The sequence below is a fragment of the Coregonus clupeaformis genome, unplaced genomic scaffold, assembly GCF_020615455.1.
Source record: "Coregonus clupeaformis isolate EN_2021a unplaced genomic scaffold, ASM2061545v1 scaf0057, whole genome shotgun sequence".
NCBI lineage: Eukaryota > Metazoa > Chordata > Actinopteri > Salmoniformes > Salmonidae > Coregonus > Coregonus clupeaformis.
The window spans coordinates 504,972-525,917 of record NW_025533512.1 but is presented as its reverse complement, the minus strand read 5'-3'; the positions used below and the strand labels follow the sequence as shown (position 1 = coordinate 525,917).

The 20,946-nt window shown below is 44.2% G+C and overlaps 2 protein-coding genes across 7 annotated transcripts; one reads left to right on the top strand and one right to left on the bottom strand.

Moving 5' to 3' along the window:
* Positions 1 to 1,021: 1,021 nt before the first annotated feature.
* On the bottom strand, positions 1,022 to 12,148 carry LOC121569058 (shiftless antiviral inhibitor of ribosomal frameshifting protein homolog). Of its 2 annotated transcripts, none has more exons than XM_041879674.2 (9): positions 12,052 to 12,148; positions 3,946 to 4,081; positions 3,225 to 3,274; positions 2,995 to 3,054; positions 2,621 to 2,662; positions 2,329 to 2,484; positions 1,997 to 2,100; positions 1,724 to 1,884; positions 1,022 to 1,556 (listed from the first exon to the last, which is right to left on the bottom strand). In XM_041879674.2, the coding sequence occupies exons 2-9, from the start codon at positions 4,007 to 4,009 to the stop codon at positions 1,339 to 1,341; spliced, it is 855 nt and encodes a 284-aa protein (XP_041735608.2). In that variant the 5' UTR covers positions 4,010 to 4,081; positions 12,052 to 12,148; the 3' UTR covers positions 1,022 to 1,338. The 2 variants fall into 2 exon arrangements, with proteins under 2 accessions (XP_041735608.2, XP_041735607.2); XM_041879673.2 differs by lacking the exon at positions 12,052 to 12,148 and adding an exon at positions 4,536 to 4,739.
* zmp:0000001048 (retinol dehydrogenase 8) lies at positions 11,419 to 20,873 on the top strand. Of its 5 annotated transcripts, none has more exons than XM_041879675.2 (7): positions 11,419 to 11,628; positions 14,752 to 14,966; positions 15,084 to 15,245; positions 19,210 to 19,389; positions 19,506 to 19,599; positions 19,876 to 20,059; positions 20,187 to 20,873. In XM_041879675.2, exons 2-7 carry the CDS (start codon positions 14,876 to 14,878, stop codon positions 20,400 to 20,402), a joined length of 927 nt encoding a protein of 308 aa, XP_041735609.1. In that variant the 5' UTR covers positions 11,419 to 11,628; positions 14,752 to 14,875; the 3' UTR covers positions 20,403 to 20,873. The 5 variants fall into 5 exon arrangements, with proteins under 5 accessions (XP_041735609.1, XP_041735611.1, XP_041735610.1 ...); XM_041879677.2 differs by having other exon boundaries at positions 14,738 to 14,966; XM_041879676.1 differs by lacking the exon at positions 11,419 to 11,628 and adding an exon at positions 12,186 to 12,223.
* The last annotated feature ends 73 nt before the right edge of the window (positions 20,874 to 20,946 follow it).

The following is a 20,946-nucleotide window of genomic DNA, read 5'->3' as shown; positions in this document are numbered from 1 at the left end:
TGATTCCTCACCGTTCTCATGAACATTGCAACTCCACGAGGTGAGATCTTGCATGGAGCCCCAGGCCGAGGGAGATTGACAGTTCCTTTGTGTTTCTTCCATTTGCCAATAATCGCACCAACTGTTGTCACCTTCTCACCAAGCTGCTTGGCGATTGTCTTGTAGCCCATTCCACCCTTGTGTAGGTCTACAATCTTGTCCCTGACATCCTTGGAGAGCTCTTTGGTCTTGGCCATGGTGGAGAGTTTGGAATTTGATTGATTGATTGCTTCTGTGGACAGGTGTCTTTTATACAGGTAACAAACTGAGATTATGAGCACTCCCTTTAAGAGTGTGCTCCTAATCTCAGCTCGTTACCTGTATAAAAGACACCTGGGAGCCAGAAATATTTCTGATTGAGATGGGGTCAAATACTTATTTCCCTCATTAAAATGCTAATCAATTTATAGTTGTTATTCTGTCTCTCACTGTTCAAATAAACCTACCATTAAAATTATAGACTGATCATTTCTTTGTCAGTGGGCAAACGTACAAAATCAGCAGGGGATCAAATACTTTTTTCCCTCACTGTACATATTACCTCAATTAACCTATACCCCGCACATTGACTCGGTACCAGTACACCCTGTATATAGCCTCGTTATTGTTATTTTATGGTGTTACCTTTTTAAACTGTAGTTTTTTTTGTGCAAATATTTTACTTTTTTATTTGTTTAACTCTGCATTGTTGGTTAAGGGCTTGTAAGTAAGGATTTCACGGTAAGGTCTACACCGGTTGTATTCGGCGCATGTGACAAATACAATTTGATTTGAACCTGAGTCGTATTGAAAATTAATAATAGTAAGATTTCATAATGAATTATTGTGTTTTTTGGGGGGAAACCAAAATGCATTATTTGTGTTTTATAATATATTATTGTTCAAGTTGATATGACAAATGTGTTTGAACACACACATTACTAGAAAGCTAACTCCTGAATAGGTAACCAAAAGTAAAGGCAGAGTTTTGGGACGTTGCCAGTGCGGTCAATCTCCCCTTTTCATTCAGACATTAACAAAGCAGCAACAGCGGCAACAACACGTGGCAACACTTCAGTAAGCATAAACAAAGCCAAAAGCAAAACATGAAACAAGTTATATCATCTCACTTATACCATCTGTCTTTTCATGGTTTTTAAAATGAAAGGAAAGTAAAACCAATACTATATCAGTAGGCTTATGAGATGCCATCCTTACACTGAACGTGAACCTAAGAAAATCCTGATCGTTGGAAGCACCATTGGGGAAGCAGGGAAGCTGCTCACGACTGTGTTGGTCACTGGTCACATCAGTGGTGCTCTAGCTGCTGCTGCTGCCACTACTGTTGTCTTCCTCACTCTCCTCTCTGATGTCATCCATGATGAGGTCGTACAGGTTCTCCAGGCTTCCTTGGCTCAGGCAGGTGTTGACGGTGGAGCCGGAGCTGATGTGGATGGAGCTGGGGTTCACCACGCGAGGCTTCCTGTTCCTCTGGCGACTGCGGGGGTGGACACACTCTGTCCCAGGAACATGGGGCTCTGGAATGGAAGCACAAGTCCAGTTAGTTGGCTGGAGCAAGCAGCCAGACAGACATGTAAAAGGACACCATCTGGTGGTACTTGTTTGTAGTAACACACACTACAAACTACAGTACAGCAATCCTGTGTGTGTGTGTGTGTGTGTGTGTGTGTGTGTGTAGTTTAACCTTGTCTGTTGTAACAGTCCTCAGCGAGGCAGCTGTGTGGGATAGGTTTCCTGGGTCCTACTATTCCTACCACTCCCTTGCGTGGAGGAAGAATCTCTGTTGGGGTCACCAGAGTTCGGCAGGAGTAGCAGGGGGAGCCCAAATCCATCCTCCCAAAGCCCCTGATGGACAAATCAAACCAATTGAATAACAAGTGCATAGAGATGAAATCACATTGAGAATGTCTCATTAGTTCTCATAATCACACATGTACAGGACAGCTCCAGCTTTTACCTGAAGGAGCGTCTGCATTTGGTGCAGCAGAACTCTCCAATACCCCACATTTTGTCATAAGGGACAGGGTCATATTTCTTCTTGCACAGGTGACAGCGAGATACCTAGGAGAGATGACAGCCAGTGGAGACCCTAGTTAGTAGATGAACTGGCCATGTGAAATACACACGATAAGACAAAGTAACAAGGTAACAGGAACACAGTTACAGACACAGGCATGGAGAAATACGTTTGAACTATTATGAATGGATTTGGCATGCATATCAAACAGTGTGTACAAATGTGTGAAGAAAACGGTGGATACCAGGTGGGTATGTATGGAAGAGTATTACCCTCTTCCTCTGGGGTACCCGACGCCACCAGTCCTTGTCACAGGTCTGGCAGGCAAACTGGTGCAGGACAGAGGGGGTGAGGTGGCGCTGGGCATTATCAAACATTCGCTTGTTCTTCTCAGTGAGAGGCAGGACCCGCAGACGCTCTCCCAGCTCCTGAAGACACAACACACACGCGCAGGGATGCACGCATGCGCACACACACACACACACACTGTTCAGTTCGCCATCCACTTCACTGGTGGGGAAAGGGATGAATGTTAAGTCGGTAAATAGTCTGTGGATGACTGACCTTAATATCATTATCGTCTTCAGGGTGTCTGCTACCTCGGGGCTGTAGGGATGACAAATGTACATCATAGAATTAGAAATAGTCAAGGCAACCAATTTACCAACCTGATTATCAGATTGGATATAGGACCAGGATAATATGATAGGAGTTTTATTCCCTCTTTCAGCCCTTGAACAGTGTTGTTATAATAGCTCACAAATCTATTCCCAATGAGTTATTACCCATTACCAATATGGTTATGGAATATGGAACTTCAAAATCAACAGAGACTTTTGCATTATACTGAAATGCCTGAAATCCAGGTGTCTTCTGATGAACATTGACTCTTTAACCTAATGAAAGAGGGACTAACTAACACTGTGACTGTGTTGTACCTGTTGTGCAGGAGGGACCTGAGGTTCCCTCTCCTCAGCTGTGAGTCTCTGCACCACGTTCTGAGAAAGAGAGAGAGAGGTGGGTCAAGGGTCAGGGTAAAACTGAACTATCATGTTTATGACCACAAAAAAACACATGTTCAAAGAAATAGAGACCGCCTGGATACACCCCTATGCCAAATAAACACACACAAAGCGACAGAGTATAGTATGGAATTTATTAATGTAACCTTGACAGCCTGATCCGTCTGTAAGCATGTTCTGTCCTCATCATCCAGCTCTACATGGCAAGAGTAGAGAAAGAGGAAGAATCAGAGATTAGATTGTCAACATGGCCAACCCTTTAACGCAAATAAAATAGGTATGGTTGTTAAACCACCAGAGACCATGTTTGAATAGAGGTTAAAGAGCCAATCAGCAGTTGAAACAATAACAAAGCATCCTCCCCGCCCCTGTTTCTGTAAAAAAAAACGAGGGATGGGGCTGGAGAAATGTAGCCACTTTTAAATTCATAGACAGAGCTATGGATGCAAGGACTGACCATCCATTATATAAAAATGATAGTTTTAACCATGTTTTGAGGCTATATAGTGTTTGTTTACATTTACTTTGTTTACAAACAATGGAGTAAAACAAGCTCATATTTTGAGTTCTGATGGGGTACGACAGTTGAACTAAGCTCATAAGTTATATTCTTCAAGAATCAATGGGTACATTTCATAAATGTATAAGTCCAACAAATGGATGTAGCAACTGCAGATTACCCCTTTAAGGGATAGTTTCCAGGACAGATGAATCCTAGTTCTGTTCCTGGACTAAGAAGGAAATTTAATGGAGAATCCCCATTGAACAAGCTTTTTAGTACAGGACCCTGTGTCTTGGAAACCACTCCATGGGATTTCCTATAGTGGTATGACTGGGGTTTGCATTTACTGTAAACCATTTCTTTACCGTTGCCTTTCTTCAGTATAACTGCCCAGGTGACCATGTGATGGTTGTTGGCATAGCGTCTCATCAGTAAGGTTGCCTTTTCCACTGCTATCTTTCCATGGAATGTCTCCCTGAACCGCCTGACACTTTTCTCCAGCTAAGTTAACAGACAAATAAGAAAATGACAATAAGGATCTAAAATAAACAGGCTGGTCTCAAATAAAATAGAAGATCAGGCACATTCAACGGGAAGATCGACAGAACATTGCAACAAATGCAAATGCAGCATGGTTCTCAGAAATGGTTTATTCAAAAACATTTCACAACACAACGCACATCAAACACACACTGCTCTTGCCCGGTCCTCTCTAACCTACTTATAAAGTGTAATAACGCTATAGTGTTTGATGACGTTATTTAGGTTTAGGCTATACTTATGAGAAATGTGATAAAAACCATAATTCTTATCTAACGTTAAAAGTTTCACATCGACCAAAACACAAATTGGACATTGGATCCGTAGGACTACAATACAAACATGAAAGGCACATGCAAATTGACCATATAAAACTGTTATTGGCCAAATGAAAACTAAGTTTACCGTAGCCTACCTCAAATTCATCTTGCAGACGGCTCATTTTATTATCGTTGAGGCTTTTTCTATCCTTGTATATGTTATTCTATGGCAAAATATTTCGCAACAATCGATCTATTTCCTTGTAGTTCTGCAGTTGCAGTGTGTTGACTATCAACTTTCACTCTGATAAAATGCCGCGTTCAAAACAACTGGAAACTCGGAAAAATACGAGGTCAAATCATGACGTCAGTGATCTTCAGATCGGCAAATCGGAGAAAGAGGCCCGAGTTGGATGACCGTTCAAATCGATTTTTCCCAGTCGGGAGCTCGTTTTTTTCCCGAGGTCCCAGTTGTTTTGAAAGCACTGAAGTCGGATTTTCCGAGTTCCCAGTTCCGAGTTGTTTTGAACGCGGCATTAGACTGGTCATACGCACCACGCACCACGCCTCAACACGCGCACGCACGCCACACACCGTCAAAACAAACACACACCAACCAATGAGCACACAACCAGCCCCCGCTGCTTTTTCTTCCACACAACCAGCCCCCGCTGCTTTTTCTTCTTCTTAGGTATCATGCCGTTCTCACATTTTGTTTGTGCATGCCGCCACCTACAGTGCGGTAGTGTATGTTCAATCACGTTATATTTGTGATACAAAAATAAAAAAGGGGTAAAACATTTACCAAAATACATTTCACCACCAACCAACCCTACACCTATATACACCACTATTTCATTAAAATTATCTCTAAACATCTTATAACTCCTCTGCAGTAAAATCTCATACATCCAGCTGCCATCTACACTCATTAAAAAAACGGGACACCCCCACTCAACACACCCTGTAACTCTTCTGAAGTCAAATCTGGGGGAGGCAGGTAGCTTAGTGGTTAAGAGCATTGTGCCCACAATCTGTCAATGTGCCCTTGAGCAAGGCACTTAACCCTAATTGCTCCTGTAAGTCGCTCTGGATAAGAGCTGCTAAATGACAAAAAAAATAAAAAAATCTCATATACACAAATACTTCTCTGCAGCTGCCACCACAACATCTATTTCTGCGGTACAGTTGATAATCATTGCTATGAACGCTAAGAAGCCAACTGAAGCTCAAAACACTCTATGGCCTATCGCTCTGTGCTGACACATATCTACTACTCACTGGGATCCTCTCAGGATTCCTCCCCCTTGACCCATCCGCCTCTACTTTCTTCACTGCCTCAGCATACGACACCTTCTGCACTACTCTCTGGCCACTTCAACCTGACACCCCTACAGTTGAAACACACAACTTTGCCAAAACTACACAATCCTCTGTCCCACGCCCTCCTGCACACTTCCCACATCTTGGAATCTCCCTCCTACACACTGCTGCGACATGACCATAAACATTGCACCTGAAACAGCGCAGTGGATTTGCCACAAAAGCTCTAACAGGATAACTGATATATCCTAACATGACCTTGTTAAGTGTGGTGGTGGGGATTCACCACGCTCCCCACCGGGTCTGCGTCGCACCAAACAGCGGGCATCACAAACACCGGGAATCTTCAACTCCAATTGCCCCACCACCACACTTAACGCTACCCCAGAAATCACTCCTTTCAATGGTGCCCTGTTCCTAAGAGCAAAGCATGAAACAGATCTTGACCCAAGTTGCGTGACACGGAGCGCCTGCTCCCTCTGGTCAGAAGAAACACAAACAAATATCAGAAGTCCACTACAGGTTACCTTCACGGATTCTAATGCACCCAACTACTTTTCCACCCATCCTGAAACCACAAACAGATCTGCCAAAAGGCAAGGATCCACTTACATCCAAAACTGTCACTCCTATTGAACTAGATTATCTTTGCTCATGTCCAATGATGTCAAGCTCTTCACCACACCTTCCACCTCACTTAACTCGCCCTCATTCACTTCAATTTCTCCTCCAGAACTCGGTCTGGCGCACGGCTCACTCTTTGCACTTGACACCGATCTTCTTTAACACCCCATCTCCATTTTTATCGCCATCTTCATCAGATTAAAATCCAACCTCTGCTTTCCTCATTCTCTTCGACCTCTTCTTCCTCTTTTCCCACCTCCATTCCTCCTCAGAAATCCACATTTCTGTGTCCCTGTCCCAATTTTCCTGTTCTGGTTCCATGATTCCTCTTCAGAGCCCCTTTCAAGTGAACCGTTCCAACCAGCCCCCTCTGCTTCTTCTTCTTTGGGATTGAGTTGGCGGATCGCAATCCAACTTTTAAGGTGCGTACACCACCACCTACTGTACTGGGGTGTAAGGCCAGTCACGGCCTACAAAATGTAACTTCCTTCATTAGTCCTGTTCCTCTAAGAAAGTGAAATACCACTTCTCCCCCCTTTACACCACCCAAACCCCAACCTCGTCCAGCCTCTCAAACCCTTTCACACAATCTCTCTCTATCTACATCATACAGTTCACAAAATATCAACACATGCTCCACCGTTTCGTCCACTAAACACTCATCACACAGACCTGTTTCATGTCTCCCTATCATCCACAACGTGCCATTCAAACCTGTGTCCAAACCGTAGTCTACTCCACACAACTTCCTCTCTCCTACATCCCATACTCCCCACCTCTTCCATTACTGACCAGTGAACGCGATAAAATTGCCTCCCCTTACTACTAGCATCCCACTGCCTTTGTCAAAGATCGAGCCCTTTTGCCCGGATCAAGGACTTGACTTCCCTGCGGCCCAGCGGGACCTGAATATCTACCCCCTCTCTCCTCAACGCACTCTTAGCCACCACATCGGCCTTCTCATTACCCTCCACACCCACATGGGCGGGAACCCAGCAAAAGCTTACCACCACTCCCATCCTCTCCAATCCCATTAACAGCACCATCCTCTCCACAAACAAGTCTCCCCTATCCGACCTGCCCATCTTCACAATACTCAACACTGCAGTCGAATCAGAGCAGATCCCCACCCTGAGTGGTTTCACCTCCTCCACCCATCTCAAACCTATAATCATGGCCATCAACTCGGCCGCATACACTGAAACATAATCAGTTAACCGCTTACATACTCTAACATTGAAATCTGGGATATACACCCCAGCCCCTACCCTACCACTGACTGGATCCTTTGAACCATCTGCATATATCCTTAAAAACAAATTAAAACGATTATCTATAAATCTCTCCACACACCGTCTCACGTCCTCACCCCATTCTCTCCTGCCCTCAATCATGTCCTATCTACACTTGGTTTTGGAAACAGCCACGGAGGAACGTTCCCCAATGCAATTGCCGGCCCTCTCCCTCTCTCCCCCAGTCCATATTCTACCACCTTCTGCCCGATTGTCCACCAGTACGCCCTCTGCTTACCCACTCCTCGCTCCCCAGTTGCCGTGACCGCAGGATGTCTTTCTGAACTGCCTTTCAATCTCGCCCAGTACGCTAATGCAAGTTTGTCCCGCCTTATCCTCAGTGGCAGATCCCCACTATCCATCTGCAATGCCTCAACAGGCGTCGTCCTGAAGGCATCCACACACAATCTCAGGGCCCTTGACTGTATCTTATCCAGGTGCTGTAGTACCGTTTTGGCTGCCGATCCATATACAAAGCACCCATAATCCAAAAATGACCTGATCAATGCCTGGATTATATACAACAGTGTTTGTCTATTCGACCCCCAATCATATCCTGCCACTGCCCTCATGATGTTCAGCACCTTCCTACACTTAATTTCAATATACTCAACATGTCTCTTCCACGTAAGCCTCTCATCAAACCACATACCTAAATACTTAAAAACTCAGACACCCTACACTCTTAGGAAAAAAGGTGCTATCTAGAACCTAAAAGAGTTATTCGGCTGTCCCCATAGGATAACCCTTTGAAGAACCATTTTTGGTTCCAGGTAGAACCCTTTTGGATCCAGGTAGAACCCCTTTGGGTTCCATATACAGTGCATTCGGAAAGTATTCAGACCCCTTGACTTTTTCCACATTTGTTTTACGTTAACTGCCTTATTCTAAAATTGATTAAATTGTTTTTTTCCCCCTCATCAATCTACACACAATACCCCATAATGACAAAGCAAAAACAGGTTGTTAGAAACTTTTGCAAATTCTTTAAAAAATATATTTAAAAAATATCACAATTACATAAGTACTCAGACCTATTACTCAGTACTTTGTTGAAGCACCTTTGGCAGCGATTACAGCCTCGAGTCTTCTTGGGTATGACACTAAAAGCTTGGCACACCTGTATTTGGGGTGTTTCTCCCATTCTTCTCTGTATATCCTCTCAAGCTCTGTCAGGTTGGATGGGGAGCGTCGCTGCACAGCTATTTTCAGGTCTCTCCAGAGATGCTTGATCGGGTTCAAGTCCGGGCTCTGGCTGGGCCACTCAAGGACATTCAGAGACTTGTCCAGAAGCCACTCCTGCGTTGTCTTGGCTGTGTGCTTAGGGTCGTTGTCCTGTTGGAAGGTGAACCTTCGCCCTAGTCTGAGGTCCTGAGTGCTCTGGAGCACTCCATTCATCTTTCCCTCGATCCTGACAAGTCTGCAAGGTTTCCTCCAGTCCTGATGCTTGGCATTCAGGCCAAAGAGTTCAATCTTGTTTCTCATGGTCTGAGTGTCACGCCTGCTCCCGCTCCCCCTCCCTGGTGCTCGAGGGCGCCAGGCTGCCCATCATTACGCACACCTGTCACCATCGTTACGCGCATCTGCGCTTCATTGGACTCACCTGGACTTCATCACTGTTTAATTACCTCCCCTATATCTGTCTGTTCCTCAGTTGTGATCCCCGTGTCAGCATTGATGTTGTTTCGTTTCCCCTGTCCAGACGCTGTCCGTGTTTTGTTCCATGTCTTTTATTTATTAAATCATCACCCTGTACTTGCTTCCCGTCTCCCAGCGTCTGTCGAACTGAAATCATTACACTGAGTCTTTTAGGTGCCTTTTGGCAAACTCCAAGCGGGCTGTCATGTGCCTTTTACTGAGGAGTGGCTTTTGTCTGGCCACTACCATTAAGGCCTGATTGGTGGAGTGCTGCAGAGATGGTTGTCCTTCTGGAAGGTTCTCCCATCTCCACAGAGGAAATCTGGAGCTCTTTCAGAGTGACCATCGGGTTCTTATTCACCTCCCTGACCAAGGCCCTTCTCCCCCAATTGCTCAGTTTGGCCGGGTGGCCAGCTCTAGGAAGAGTCTTGGTGGTTCCAATCTTATTACATTTAAGAATGGTGGAGGCCACTGTGGTCTTCGGGACCTTCAATGCTGCAGACATTTTTTGGTACCCTTCCCCAGATCTGTGCCTCGACACAATCCTGTCTTGGAGGTCTACGAACAATTCCTTCGACCTCATGGCTTGGTTTTTGCTCTGATGTGCACTGTCAACTGTGGGACCTTATATAGACAGGTGTGTGCCTTTCCAAATCATGTCCAATCAATTGAATTTACCACAGGTGGACTCCAATCAAGTTGTAGAAACATCTCAAGGATGATCAATGGAAACAGGATGCACCTGAACTCAATTTAGAGTCTCATAGCAAACAGTCTGAATACTTATGTAAATAAGGTATGTTTTTTGTTTTGTTTTAATTTGCAAATACTTCTAAAAACCTGTTTTCACTTTGTCATTATGGGGTATTGTGTAGATTGATGACGGGAAAAACAATTTAATCAATTTTAGAATAAGGCTGTAACGTAACAAAATGTGGAAAAAGTCAAGGGGTCTGAATACTTTCCAAATGCACTGTAGAACCCATTCCACAGAGGGTTCTACATGGCACCCAAAAGGGTTCTACCTGGAACCAAAAAGGGTTATCCTATGGGAACAGCAGAATAACCCTTTTGGAACCCTTTTTTCTAAGAGTGTACCTATATCCTGACCATATATTTTCAGCCTGACGTCTTTAGCCTTCCTCCTAGAATACATCATAAACCAGGACTTGGCCACAGACATTCTAAACCCTCATGTTAGAGACCAATGTTCCACAACTCCCACAACTTCTTGCATCTTCCTCATCACATATTTCACATTCCCACCTCTCTTCCATACAGCCCAATCATCGGCATACAAGGCCACACCCACTCCCTGTCTCACCTCCTTATATATGTAATCTATCATCAGGGTGAACAGAACCTGACTAACCACAATTCCCTGAGGAGTACCGTTGTCCACTTCAAACCCCATTGACAATTCTGACCCCACCCTCACCCCTATGACTGGATCGAACAGGAAGTCCATGATCCAGTTTTACAGACGTCCCTCAATGCCCAATGCACTCAACTTTATCAACAACCCTTCCCTCCACATGGTATCATAATCTTTCTCAATGTCAAAATACACAACACTCATCACCTATTTTATTGTCAGGGCCTTGGCTATCTCTGTACTAACTGTCAACAGGGCATCCATGGCAGACCTCCCTCTCCTGAACCCACTATGTGCTACGCTCATCAAACCCCTAACTTCCAAGAGATACACAATCCTATTCACTATGATATTTTCCATCAATTAACACATGTTGGATGTCAGCGCAATAGGCCTATATAACTGCCCGCCCTAGCGGGATCTTTACCTGGTTTTACAAACGGCAACGCCACCGCACGTTTCCACCAAGCAGGTATCACCCCAGTTCTCCACACCTTATGATACAACCCTAACACTGCTTCTAACACACTGTCCGGTGCATGCTTAAACATCAAATAACACACCCTATCTTCTCCAGGAGCAGTCTGTCCGCAGCCCTCCAACGCCCTTGGCATCTCAAACATAGATAACTCTGCATCCATAACTTCTCATGGCTCCCCTTTTCTCTTTAAGCCATCCCGGAATTACCAGTCCCCTCAAATAAAACCAACGATTAAAAACCTAATGTAAATTGGCGACGAAGAACTACAACTCCCGGTAGAGCAGCCACAGTTTGCAAAATGACATGACCCAGTTAGGTCATCCGGCAAGCCGCTGCTCCATCGTCGTTATGTGACGGTTTACTTCGCTTTAGCTAGCTTTAATTCGAATAACCTGAATGTTTAGACGTTGCTCTAAATTGGCAATCTTTACCTAAATGTATCTGTATTAGACTACAAATATACGTGAGATATATACCTGCACCGTAGCAACTGCGCACTATTTCCCACACTACAGGTTTGTATACCGGTACACTATAGCCGTTTCTAACGGGTGTAGCTATAGGCTACTGTAGCTATATTAAAACCGGGACATGGGACATTTCAGATAGCAGCACCGGTCATTTACAGTCATTGCAAGCAACACAGCTGCAACTTTGTGTTGCAGCCTCTTGGGCTGATTTGAACTTGCATAACGTTCACTATTACATTATAATATGATATAATGTATCATCATGGGTATCATGTGTGAATGCTATGTACTTAAATATTTATATTCGAAATTTATTCAGATTTGTAAAGAGGTGCAGACCCGTTGTCATTGAAGACTTTGCATTTGTAAAGCCCAGCAAACATACTTAAATGATTGAAATTAATTTAGGGGCCTGAGGGGAGGCTTTGTTACTGAAATCCACATAGCCATCCATAAAATGAACCTTACCCTTTAGAGTGAAATGAAGTAATCAGCAGTTGAATAAGTGGGGCAAACAGCGTAGATGGGTTAGCTGACAACGTCACGAAAACGATGTGCGCGCTTACATGGGGCGTGTTGTTGTGATTCTGGATAGCCAAATTGCTAGCACGAATGACAAGAAACTGCCATGTGGGGAATCGTAAGTGCCTAGTTTCATCTTGTTCTTGATACCATCTCTTGTTTTGCTAATATGGCTAAAGTTCGCTAGCTAGCTAACCAACAACTGTAACGATGTATTGAGAGACAACAAGTGGTCATTGTGCAAATTGATTTATGTTTTCAATAAAAATTGTAAATGAAATATAGTTTACATTTTGTCAACAATCTAAGCCAACCACGTCAGTTTTTCCCCATAGTTGCGCACGTTTCGGTTTTGTTGCTAAACAACCAACCCCTCTATGGAGCCAATGCGTTCCCAGGATATACACATAGGATTACATGCTACCCAGACCGCACGCCCAAATTGATTTTGTCCCCCAACACCAGACTGGACCAGGACACGCAGGTTGAAATATCAAAACAAACTCTGAACCAATTATATTAATTTCGGGATAGGTCGAAAAGCATTAAACATGTATGGCAATTTAGCTAGCTAGCTTGCTGTTGCTAGCTAATTTGTCCTGGGATATAAACATTGGGTTTTTATTTTTCCTGAAATGCACAAGGTCCTCTACTCCGACAATGAATCCACAGATAAAACTGTAAAAGTTTGTTTTCTAGTAATCTTTCCTCCTTCAGGCTTCTTCTTCTTCTTCTTCTTTGGACTTTATATGGCGGTGGCAACCAACTTTATGGTGCATTACCACAACTAACCAACTGGACTGGAGCGTAGACCTCAGTTCATCTTTCAATCACCCATGTGGGTAGATGCTACTAAAAACCAATGAGGAGATGGGAGAGGCAGGACTTGCTGCGCGTTGAGCTTCACAAATAGAACCGAGTTCTATTTTAGCGACTGGCCACGCAGACGCGCGCGAGCAGTGTGGGTGCAATGATTGAATAACATGTACAGTGGGGAAAAAAAGTATTTAGTCAGCCACCAATTGTGCAAGTTATCCCACTTAAAAAGATGAGAGAGGCCTGTAATTTTCATCATAGGTACACGTCAACTATGACAGACAAAATGAGGAAAAAAAATCCAGAAAATCACATTGTAGGATTTTTAATGAATTTATTTGCAAGTTATGGTGGAAAATAAGTATTTGGTCAATAACAAAAGTTTCTCAATACTTTGTTATATACCCTTTGTTGGCAATGACACAGGTCAAACGTTTTCTGTAAGTCTTCACAAGGTTTTCACACACTGTTGCTGGTATTTTGGCCCATTCCTCCATGCAGATCTCCTCTAGAGCAGTGATGTTTTGGGGCTGTCGCTGGGCAACACGGACTTTCAACTCCCTCCAAAGATTTTCTATGGGGTTGAGATCTGGAGACTGGCTAGGCCACTCCAGGACCTTGAAATGCTTCTTGCGAAGCCACTCCTTCGTTGCCCGGGCGGTGTGTTTGGGATCATTGTCATGCTGAAAGACCCAGCCACGTTTCATCTTCAATGCCCTTGCTGATGGAAGGAGGTTTTCACTCAAAATCACACGATACATGGCCCCATTCATTCTTTCCTTTACACGGATCAGTCGTCCTGGTCCCTTTGCAGAAAAACAGCCCCAAAGCATGATGTTTCCACCCCCATGCTTCACAGTAGGTATGGTGTTCTTTGGATGCAACTCAGCATTCTTTGTCCTCCAAACACGACAAGTTCTATTTTGGTTTCATCTGACCATATGACATTCTCCCAATCCTCTTCTGGATCATCCAAATGCACTCTAGTAAACTTCAGACGGGCCTGGACATGTATTGGCTTAAGCAGGGGGACACGTCTGGCACTGCAGGATTTGTGTCCCTGGCGGCGTAGTGTGTTACTGATGGTAGGCTTTGTTACTTTGGTCCCAGCTCTCTGCAGGTCATTCACTAGGTCCCCCCGTGTGGTTCTGGGATTTTTGCTCACCGTTCTTGTGATCATTTTGACCCCCACGGGGTGAGATTTTGCGTGGAGCCCCAGATCGAGGGAGATTATCAGTGGTCTTGTATGTCTTCCATTTCCTAATAATTGCTCCCACAGTTGATTTCTTCAAACCAAGCTGCTTACCTATTGCAGATTCAGTCTTCCCAGCCTGGTGCAGGTCTACAATTTTGTTTCTGGTGTCCTTTGACAGCTCTTTGGTCTTGGCCATAGTGGAGTTTGGAGTGTGACTGTTTGAGGTTGTGGACAGCTGTCTTTTATACTGATAACAAGTTCAAACAGGTGCCATTAATACAGGTAACGAGTGGAGGACAGAGGAGCCTCTTAAAGAAGAAGTTACAGGTCTGTGAGAGCCAGAAATCTTGCTTGTTTGTAGGTGACCAAATACTTATTTTCCACCATAATTTGCAAATAAATTCATAAAAAATCCTACAATGTGATTTTCTCAATGTTTTTTCCTCAATTTGTCTGTCATAGTTGACGTGTACCTATGATGAAAATTACAGGCCTCTCTCATCTTTTTAAGTGGGAGAACTTGCACAATTGGTGGCTGACTAAATACTTTTTTTCCCCACTGTATGTGTAAATGTATTTGCGACGCGGTCAGCATGTAAGCCTTCTAATCTTTTAACAAAGCACCTGCTTCACAGACTGGCCCTGACGGCAAGGTTGACTGGTCACTAGGGTCCATGCATTCCAACTGCAAAGGACTCTGGGAGAGTTGCAGAGAACCCAGTTTCAATCAGGAGCAACTGTAGCTGCTGTGAGGTATCCATGGGGACCAGGAGGGTGCTGGTGACAGGCTGTTCCTCTGGGATCGGGTTGGCTGTGGCTGTACGACTGGCCAAGGAGAGGGGATTCAAAGGTCAGAGAGACAACATTGTGGTTTTCATAAATGAAATTGACAGTTTGACACGCTCAACCCCATCAGTTGAGATGCAGTGCAAGTGTTGTTAACTTGCAGTGTGTCTTTGTGAGGCAGTGGTTGCCACCATGAGGGACCTAGGAAAGCGGGAGCCCCTGGAGAGAGCGGCTGGGGACACCCTGAACAGATCCCTGGAGATCAGACAGCTGGATGCCTGCTGTGAAGACTCCATCAGAGAGTGTGTGGACAGCCTGCAAGACAGACGGGTGGATGTACTCGGTGAATATTAGGCTTCCGCGCACGCACGCTCGCACGCACACACACATAACACACACACATTCATACTGACTCTACACACACACTCGCATGCAATCATCATATACGCTGCTGCTACTCTGTTTATCATATATCCTGATGCCTAGTCACCTTACCCCTATACATATCTAACCCTACCACTCCAGTATCTCTGCACATTGTAAATATGGTTTTGGCACTGACCCAGAAACTGACCCTGTATATAGCTACTGACCCAGGAACTGACCCTGTATATACAGTTGAAGTCGGAAGATTACATACACTTAGGTTGGAGTCATTAAAACTAGTTTCTCAACCACTCCACAAATTTCTTGTTAACAAACTATAGTTTTGGCAAGTTGGATAGGACATCTACTTTGTGCATGACACAAGTAATTTTTCCAACAATTGTTTACAGACAGATTATTTCACTTACAGTGAGGGAAAAAAGTATTTGATCCCCTGCTGATTTTGTACGTTTGCCCACTGACAAAGAAATTATCAGTCTATAATTTTAATGGTAGGTTTATTTGAACAGTGAGAGACAGAATAACAACAAAAAAATCCAGAAAAACGCATGTCAAAAATGTTATAAATTGATTAGCATTTTAATGAGGGAAATAAGTATTTGACCCCATCTCAATCAGAAATATTTCTGGCTCCCAGGTGTCTTTTATACAGGTAACGAGCTGAGATTAGGAGCACACTCTTAAAGGGAGTGCTCCTAATCTCAGCTTGTTACCTGTATAAAAGACACCTGTCCACAGAAGCAATTAATCAATCAGATTCCAAACTCTCCACCATGGCCAAGACCAAAGAGCTCTCCAAGGATGTCAAGGACAAGATTGTAGACCTACACAAGGCTGGAATGAGCTACAAGACCATCGCCAAGCAGCTTGGTGTGAAAGTGACAACAGTTGGTGCGATTATTCGCAAATGGAAGAAACACAAAAGAACTGTCAATCTGCCTCGGCCTGGGGCTCCATGCAAGATCTCACCTCGTGGAGTTGCAATGATCATGAGAATGGTGAGGAATCAGCCCAGAACTACACGGGAGGATCTTGTCAATGATCTCAAGGCAGCTGGGACCATAGTCACCAAGAAAACAATTGGTAACACACTACGCCGTGAAGGACTGAAATCCTGCAGCGCCCGCAAGGTCCCCCTGCTCAAGAAAGCACATATACAGGCCCGTCTGAAGTTTGCCAATGAACATCTGAATGATTCAGAGGAGAATTGGGTGAAAGTGTTGTGGTCAGATGAGACCAAAATTGAGCTCTTTGGCATCAACTCAACTCGCCGTGTTTGGAGGAGGAGGATTGCTGCCTATGACCCCAAGAGCACCATCCTCACCGTCAAACATGGAGGTGGAAATATTATGCTTTGGGGGTGTTTTTCTGCTAAGGGGACAGGACAACTTCACCGCATCAAAGGGACGATGGACGGCGCCATGTACTGTCAAATCTTGGGTGAGAACCTCCTTCCCTCAGCCAGGACATTGAAAATGTGTCATGGATGGGTATTCCAGCATGACAATGACCCAAAACACACGGCCAACGCAACAAAGGAGTGGCTCAAGAAGAAGCACATTAAGGTCCTGGAGTGGCCTAGCCAGTCTCCAGACCTTAATCCCATAGAAAATCTGTGGAGGGAGCTGAAGGTTCGAGTTGCCAAACGTCAGCCTCGAAAACTTAATGACTTGGAGAAGATCTGCAAAGAGGAGTGGGACAAAATCCCTCCTGAGATGTGTGCAAACCTGGTGGCCAACTACAAGAAACGTCTGACCTCTGTGATTGCCAACAAGGGTTTTGCCACCAAGTACTAAGTCATGTTTTGCAGAGGGGTCAAATACTTATTTCCCTCATTAAAATGCAAATCAATTCATAACATTTTTGACATGCGTTTTTCTGGATTTTTTTGTTGTTATTCTGTCTCACTGTTCAAATAAACCTACCATTAAAATTATAGACTGATCATATCTTTGTCAGTGGGAAAATGTACAAAATCAGCAGAGGATCAAATACTTTTTTCCCTCACTGTATAATTCACTGTATCACAATTCCAGTGGGTCAGAAGTTTACATACACTAAGTTGACTGTGCCTTTAAACAGCTTGTAAAATTCCAGAAAATGATGTCATGGCTTTAGAAGCTTCTGATAGGCTAATTGACATCATTTGAGTCAAATGGAGGTGTACCTGTGGATGTATTTCAAGGCCTACCTTCAAACTCAGTGCCTCTTTGCTTGACATCATGGGAAAATCATAAGAAATCAGCCAAGACCTCAGAAAAAAAATGGTAGACCTCCACAAGTCTGGTTCATCCTTGGGAGCAATTTCCAAATGCCTGAAGGTACCACGTTCATCTGTACAAACAATAGTACGCAAGTATAAACACCATGGGACCACGCAGTCTTAATACTTAGGAAGGAGACGCGTTCTGTCTCCTAGAGATGAACGTACTTTGATGCGAAAAGTGCAAATCAATCCCAGAACAACAGCAAAGGACCTTGTGAAGATTCTGGAGGAAACAGGTACAAAAGTATCTATATCCACAGTATGAAAAATGTATGCACTCACTAACTGTAAGTCGCTCTGGATAAGAGCGTCTGCTAAATGACTAAAATGTAAATGTAAAACAAGTAATATATTGACATAACCTGAAAGGCCGCTCAGCAAGGAAGAAGCCACTGCTCCAAAACCGCCATAAAAAAGCCAGACTACAGTTTGAAACTGCACATGGGGACAAAGATCGTACTTTTTGGAGAAATGTCCTCTGGTCTGATGAAACAAAAATAGAACTGTTTGGCCATAATGACCATCGTTATGTTTGGAGGAAAAAGGGGGTACCTTGCAAGCCAAAGAACAACTTACCAACCGTGAAGCACAGGGGTGGCAGCATCATGCTGTGGGGGTGCTTTGCTGCAGGAGGGACTGGTGCACTTCACAAAATAATGGCATTATGAGGAAGGAAAATTATTTGGATATATTGAAGCAACATCTCAAGACATCAGTCAGGAAGTTAAAGCTTGGTCGCAAATTGATCTTCCAAATGGACAATGACCCCAAGCATACTTCCAAAGTTGTGGCAAAATGGCTTAAGGACAACAAAGTCAAGGTATTGGAGTGGCCATCACAAAGCCCTGACCTCAATCCTATAGAACATTTGTGGGCAGAACTGAAAAAGCGTGTGCGAGCAAGGAGGCCGACAAACCTGATTCAGTTACACCAGCTCTGTCAGGAGGAATGGGCCAAAATTCACCCAACTTATTGTGGGAAGCTTGTGGAAGGCTACCCGAAATGTTAGACCCAAGTTAAACAATTCAAAGGCAATGCTACCAAATACTAATTGAGTGTACGTAAACTTCTGACCCACTGGGAATGTGATGAAAGAAATTAAAGCTGAAATAAATCATTCTCTCTACTATTATTCTGACATTTCACATTCTTATAATAAAGTGGTCCTCCTAACTGACCTAAGACAGGGAAGTTTTACTAGGATTAAATGTCAGGAATTGTGAAAACTGAGTTTACATTTATTTGGCTAAGGTGTATGTAAACTTCCGACTTCAGCTGTAGCTACTGACCCAGGAACTGACCCTGTTTATAGCTACTGACCCAGGAACTGACCCTGTATATAGCTACTGACCCAGGAACTGACCCTGTATATAGCTACTTACTTTATTGTGTTCTTCTTATATCTATTTCTTGTGTTTTTGTTCTACTTGACTTTTTATTGTATTTTTATAGTACTACTGATATTGATTACTGCATTGTTGGTAAAGAGCAAGCAAGAAAGGCATTTCACTGTACTAGCGCACATGACAATAAAAACTTGAAACACACTCCAATATAAACTCACTGTACTGTATACAGTACACCATGAGGGATAACACATTGTCATCCATAATGAGTGAACAGGGTGTGACATGGCATTATCTGTCTCCCTCAGTGAGTAATGCAGGTGTAGGCATGATTGGGCCGTTGGAGTGCCAAAGTGTGTCTGAAATGCAGGAGCTCTTCGACACCAACTTCTTTGGCTTGGTGCGGCTGGTGAAGGAGGTCTTGCCTGATATGAAGCAACGTCAAAGCGGACATATTGTGGTGATGAGCAGCGTCTTGGGCATTCAGGGTTAGTAGTCAGAACATAAATGCAGCTTCAGAAAGAAATAAGGTGTTTACTTCCTAAACGTATCCCTATAGAATTTGACATTAAAATGAATTAATGGGTTTTATTTGTATTGATAGGGCTACTCTTCAATGATGTCTACTCTGCTTCAAAGTTTGCTGTGGAGGGGTTCTGTGAGAGTCTAGCAGTACAAGCCATGAAGTTCAATGTGAAGTGAGTCTACACTAAAGGAGATCCATCCACATCACTTTACATGAGTCATACAGCAATAACTAAACCAACACTCAGCAGTAACAAGACTTTGCCCTAATGCCACAACAGTGAACACGCAGGTCATGTTTTCATGTAGATGATTAGCCTGAGATACTGAATAGCTGATCGCACATGCATGTGAAAGCAGGTGGATTCCCTCAGTTAAACAGTGGTCCTCTCCCTGCTCTGTCCATCTGTCCTTCTCCCTGTTCTGTCCATCTGTCCTTCCACTCTGAGGATGACTCTAGTGGAGCCTGGTCCGGTGGGGACAGAGTTTGAGAGGAAGGTGTACGAGGACGCTGAGAAGATGGACCTCGCGGGGGCAGACGAGGAGACTGCTAGGATCTTCCGTGAGATCTACCTGCCCTACTCTAGGAAGGTGTTCAACACCCTCTCACAGACACCTGAGGAAATAGCAGAGGTAACACTGTTCTGTCACTACTTTATATTTTGTGACTACTATCCTATTATTATTTGGTATGCAGTCTCAACATATCATCCTTTGGTGGCTAGATGGGAAACAGAATAATCACTCTACTCTCTTGCAGCAAACACTTCAACTGATCACAGCGAAGGAGCCTCCGTTTCGCCACCAGACCAACCGTGTGTACATGCCCATGACTGCCCTGAAGCACGCAGACCCTACCGGTCGTCTACCCCTGGACACCTTCTATAAGATGCTCTTCAAGCACGACAGTCTATTCACTGCCAGTCTGGGGCTGCTGCGCATGTTGCAGAAGAGGACGGGGAAGAGCTCTAATTAAGCAGAAGGTTGGAGAAACAGATTGAATAACCTGGTGAGGAGAGAGAGGGGATAGAGAGAGCAGAAGGTGTGAGTCATTGAGTGACTCTCCAGTCTGCAGTGCACAAGCCCCCTTCTCTTCTCTGCTAGTCATGTTGGTGTAGACACAACAAAAGAGTACTGTTGAGACCTTCCTGATAGATCCTTAGTAAAAGATCCACACCTCAGACAAGAGCCCTTCCTTATGAACATTCATAACCACTCCTTAGACTATCAATGACTGTGTTCAACAAAGATGAGACTTTGACAAGTTAAGGGCTGTGGGGTTTGTGGGCCTCTAATCAAACCCAGTAACCTAGCCATTTGGATGAAGAGCTCGATTCAATCCGTAGCACTGAAGATCCGTGCTACAGCACAATTAAAATGTAAAGGTAATTTCCGATTGAGCCGACATATGTAATGTTACTGTGCCACTAGAGATCCTGGTTCGAATCCAGGCTCTGTCGCAGCCGGCCGCGACCGGGAGACTCATGGGCGGCGCACAATTGGCCCAGCGTCGTCTAGGG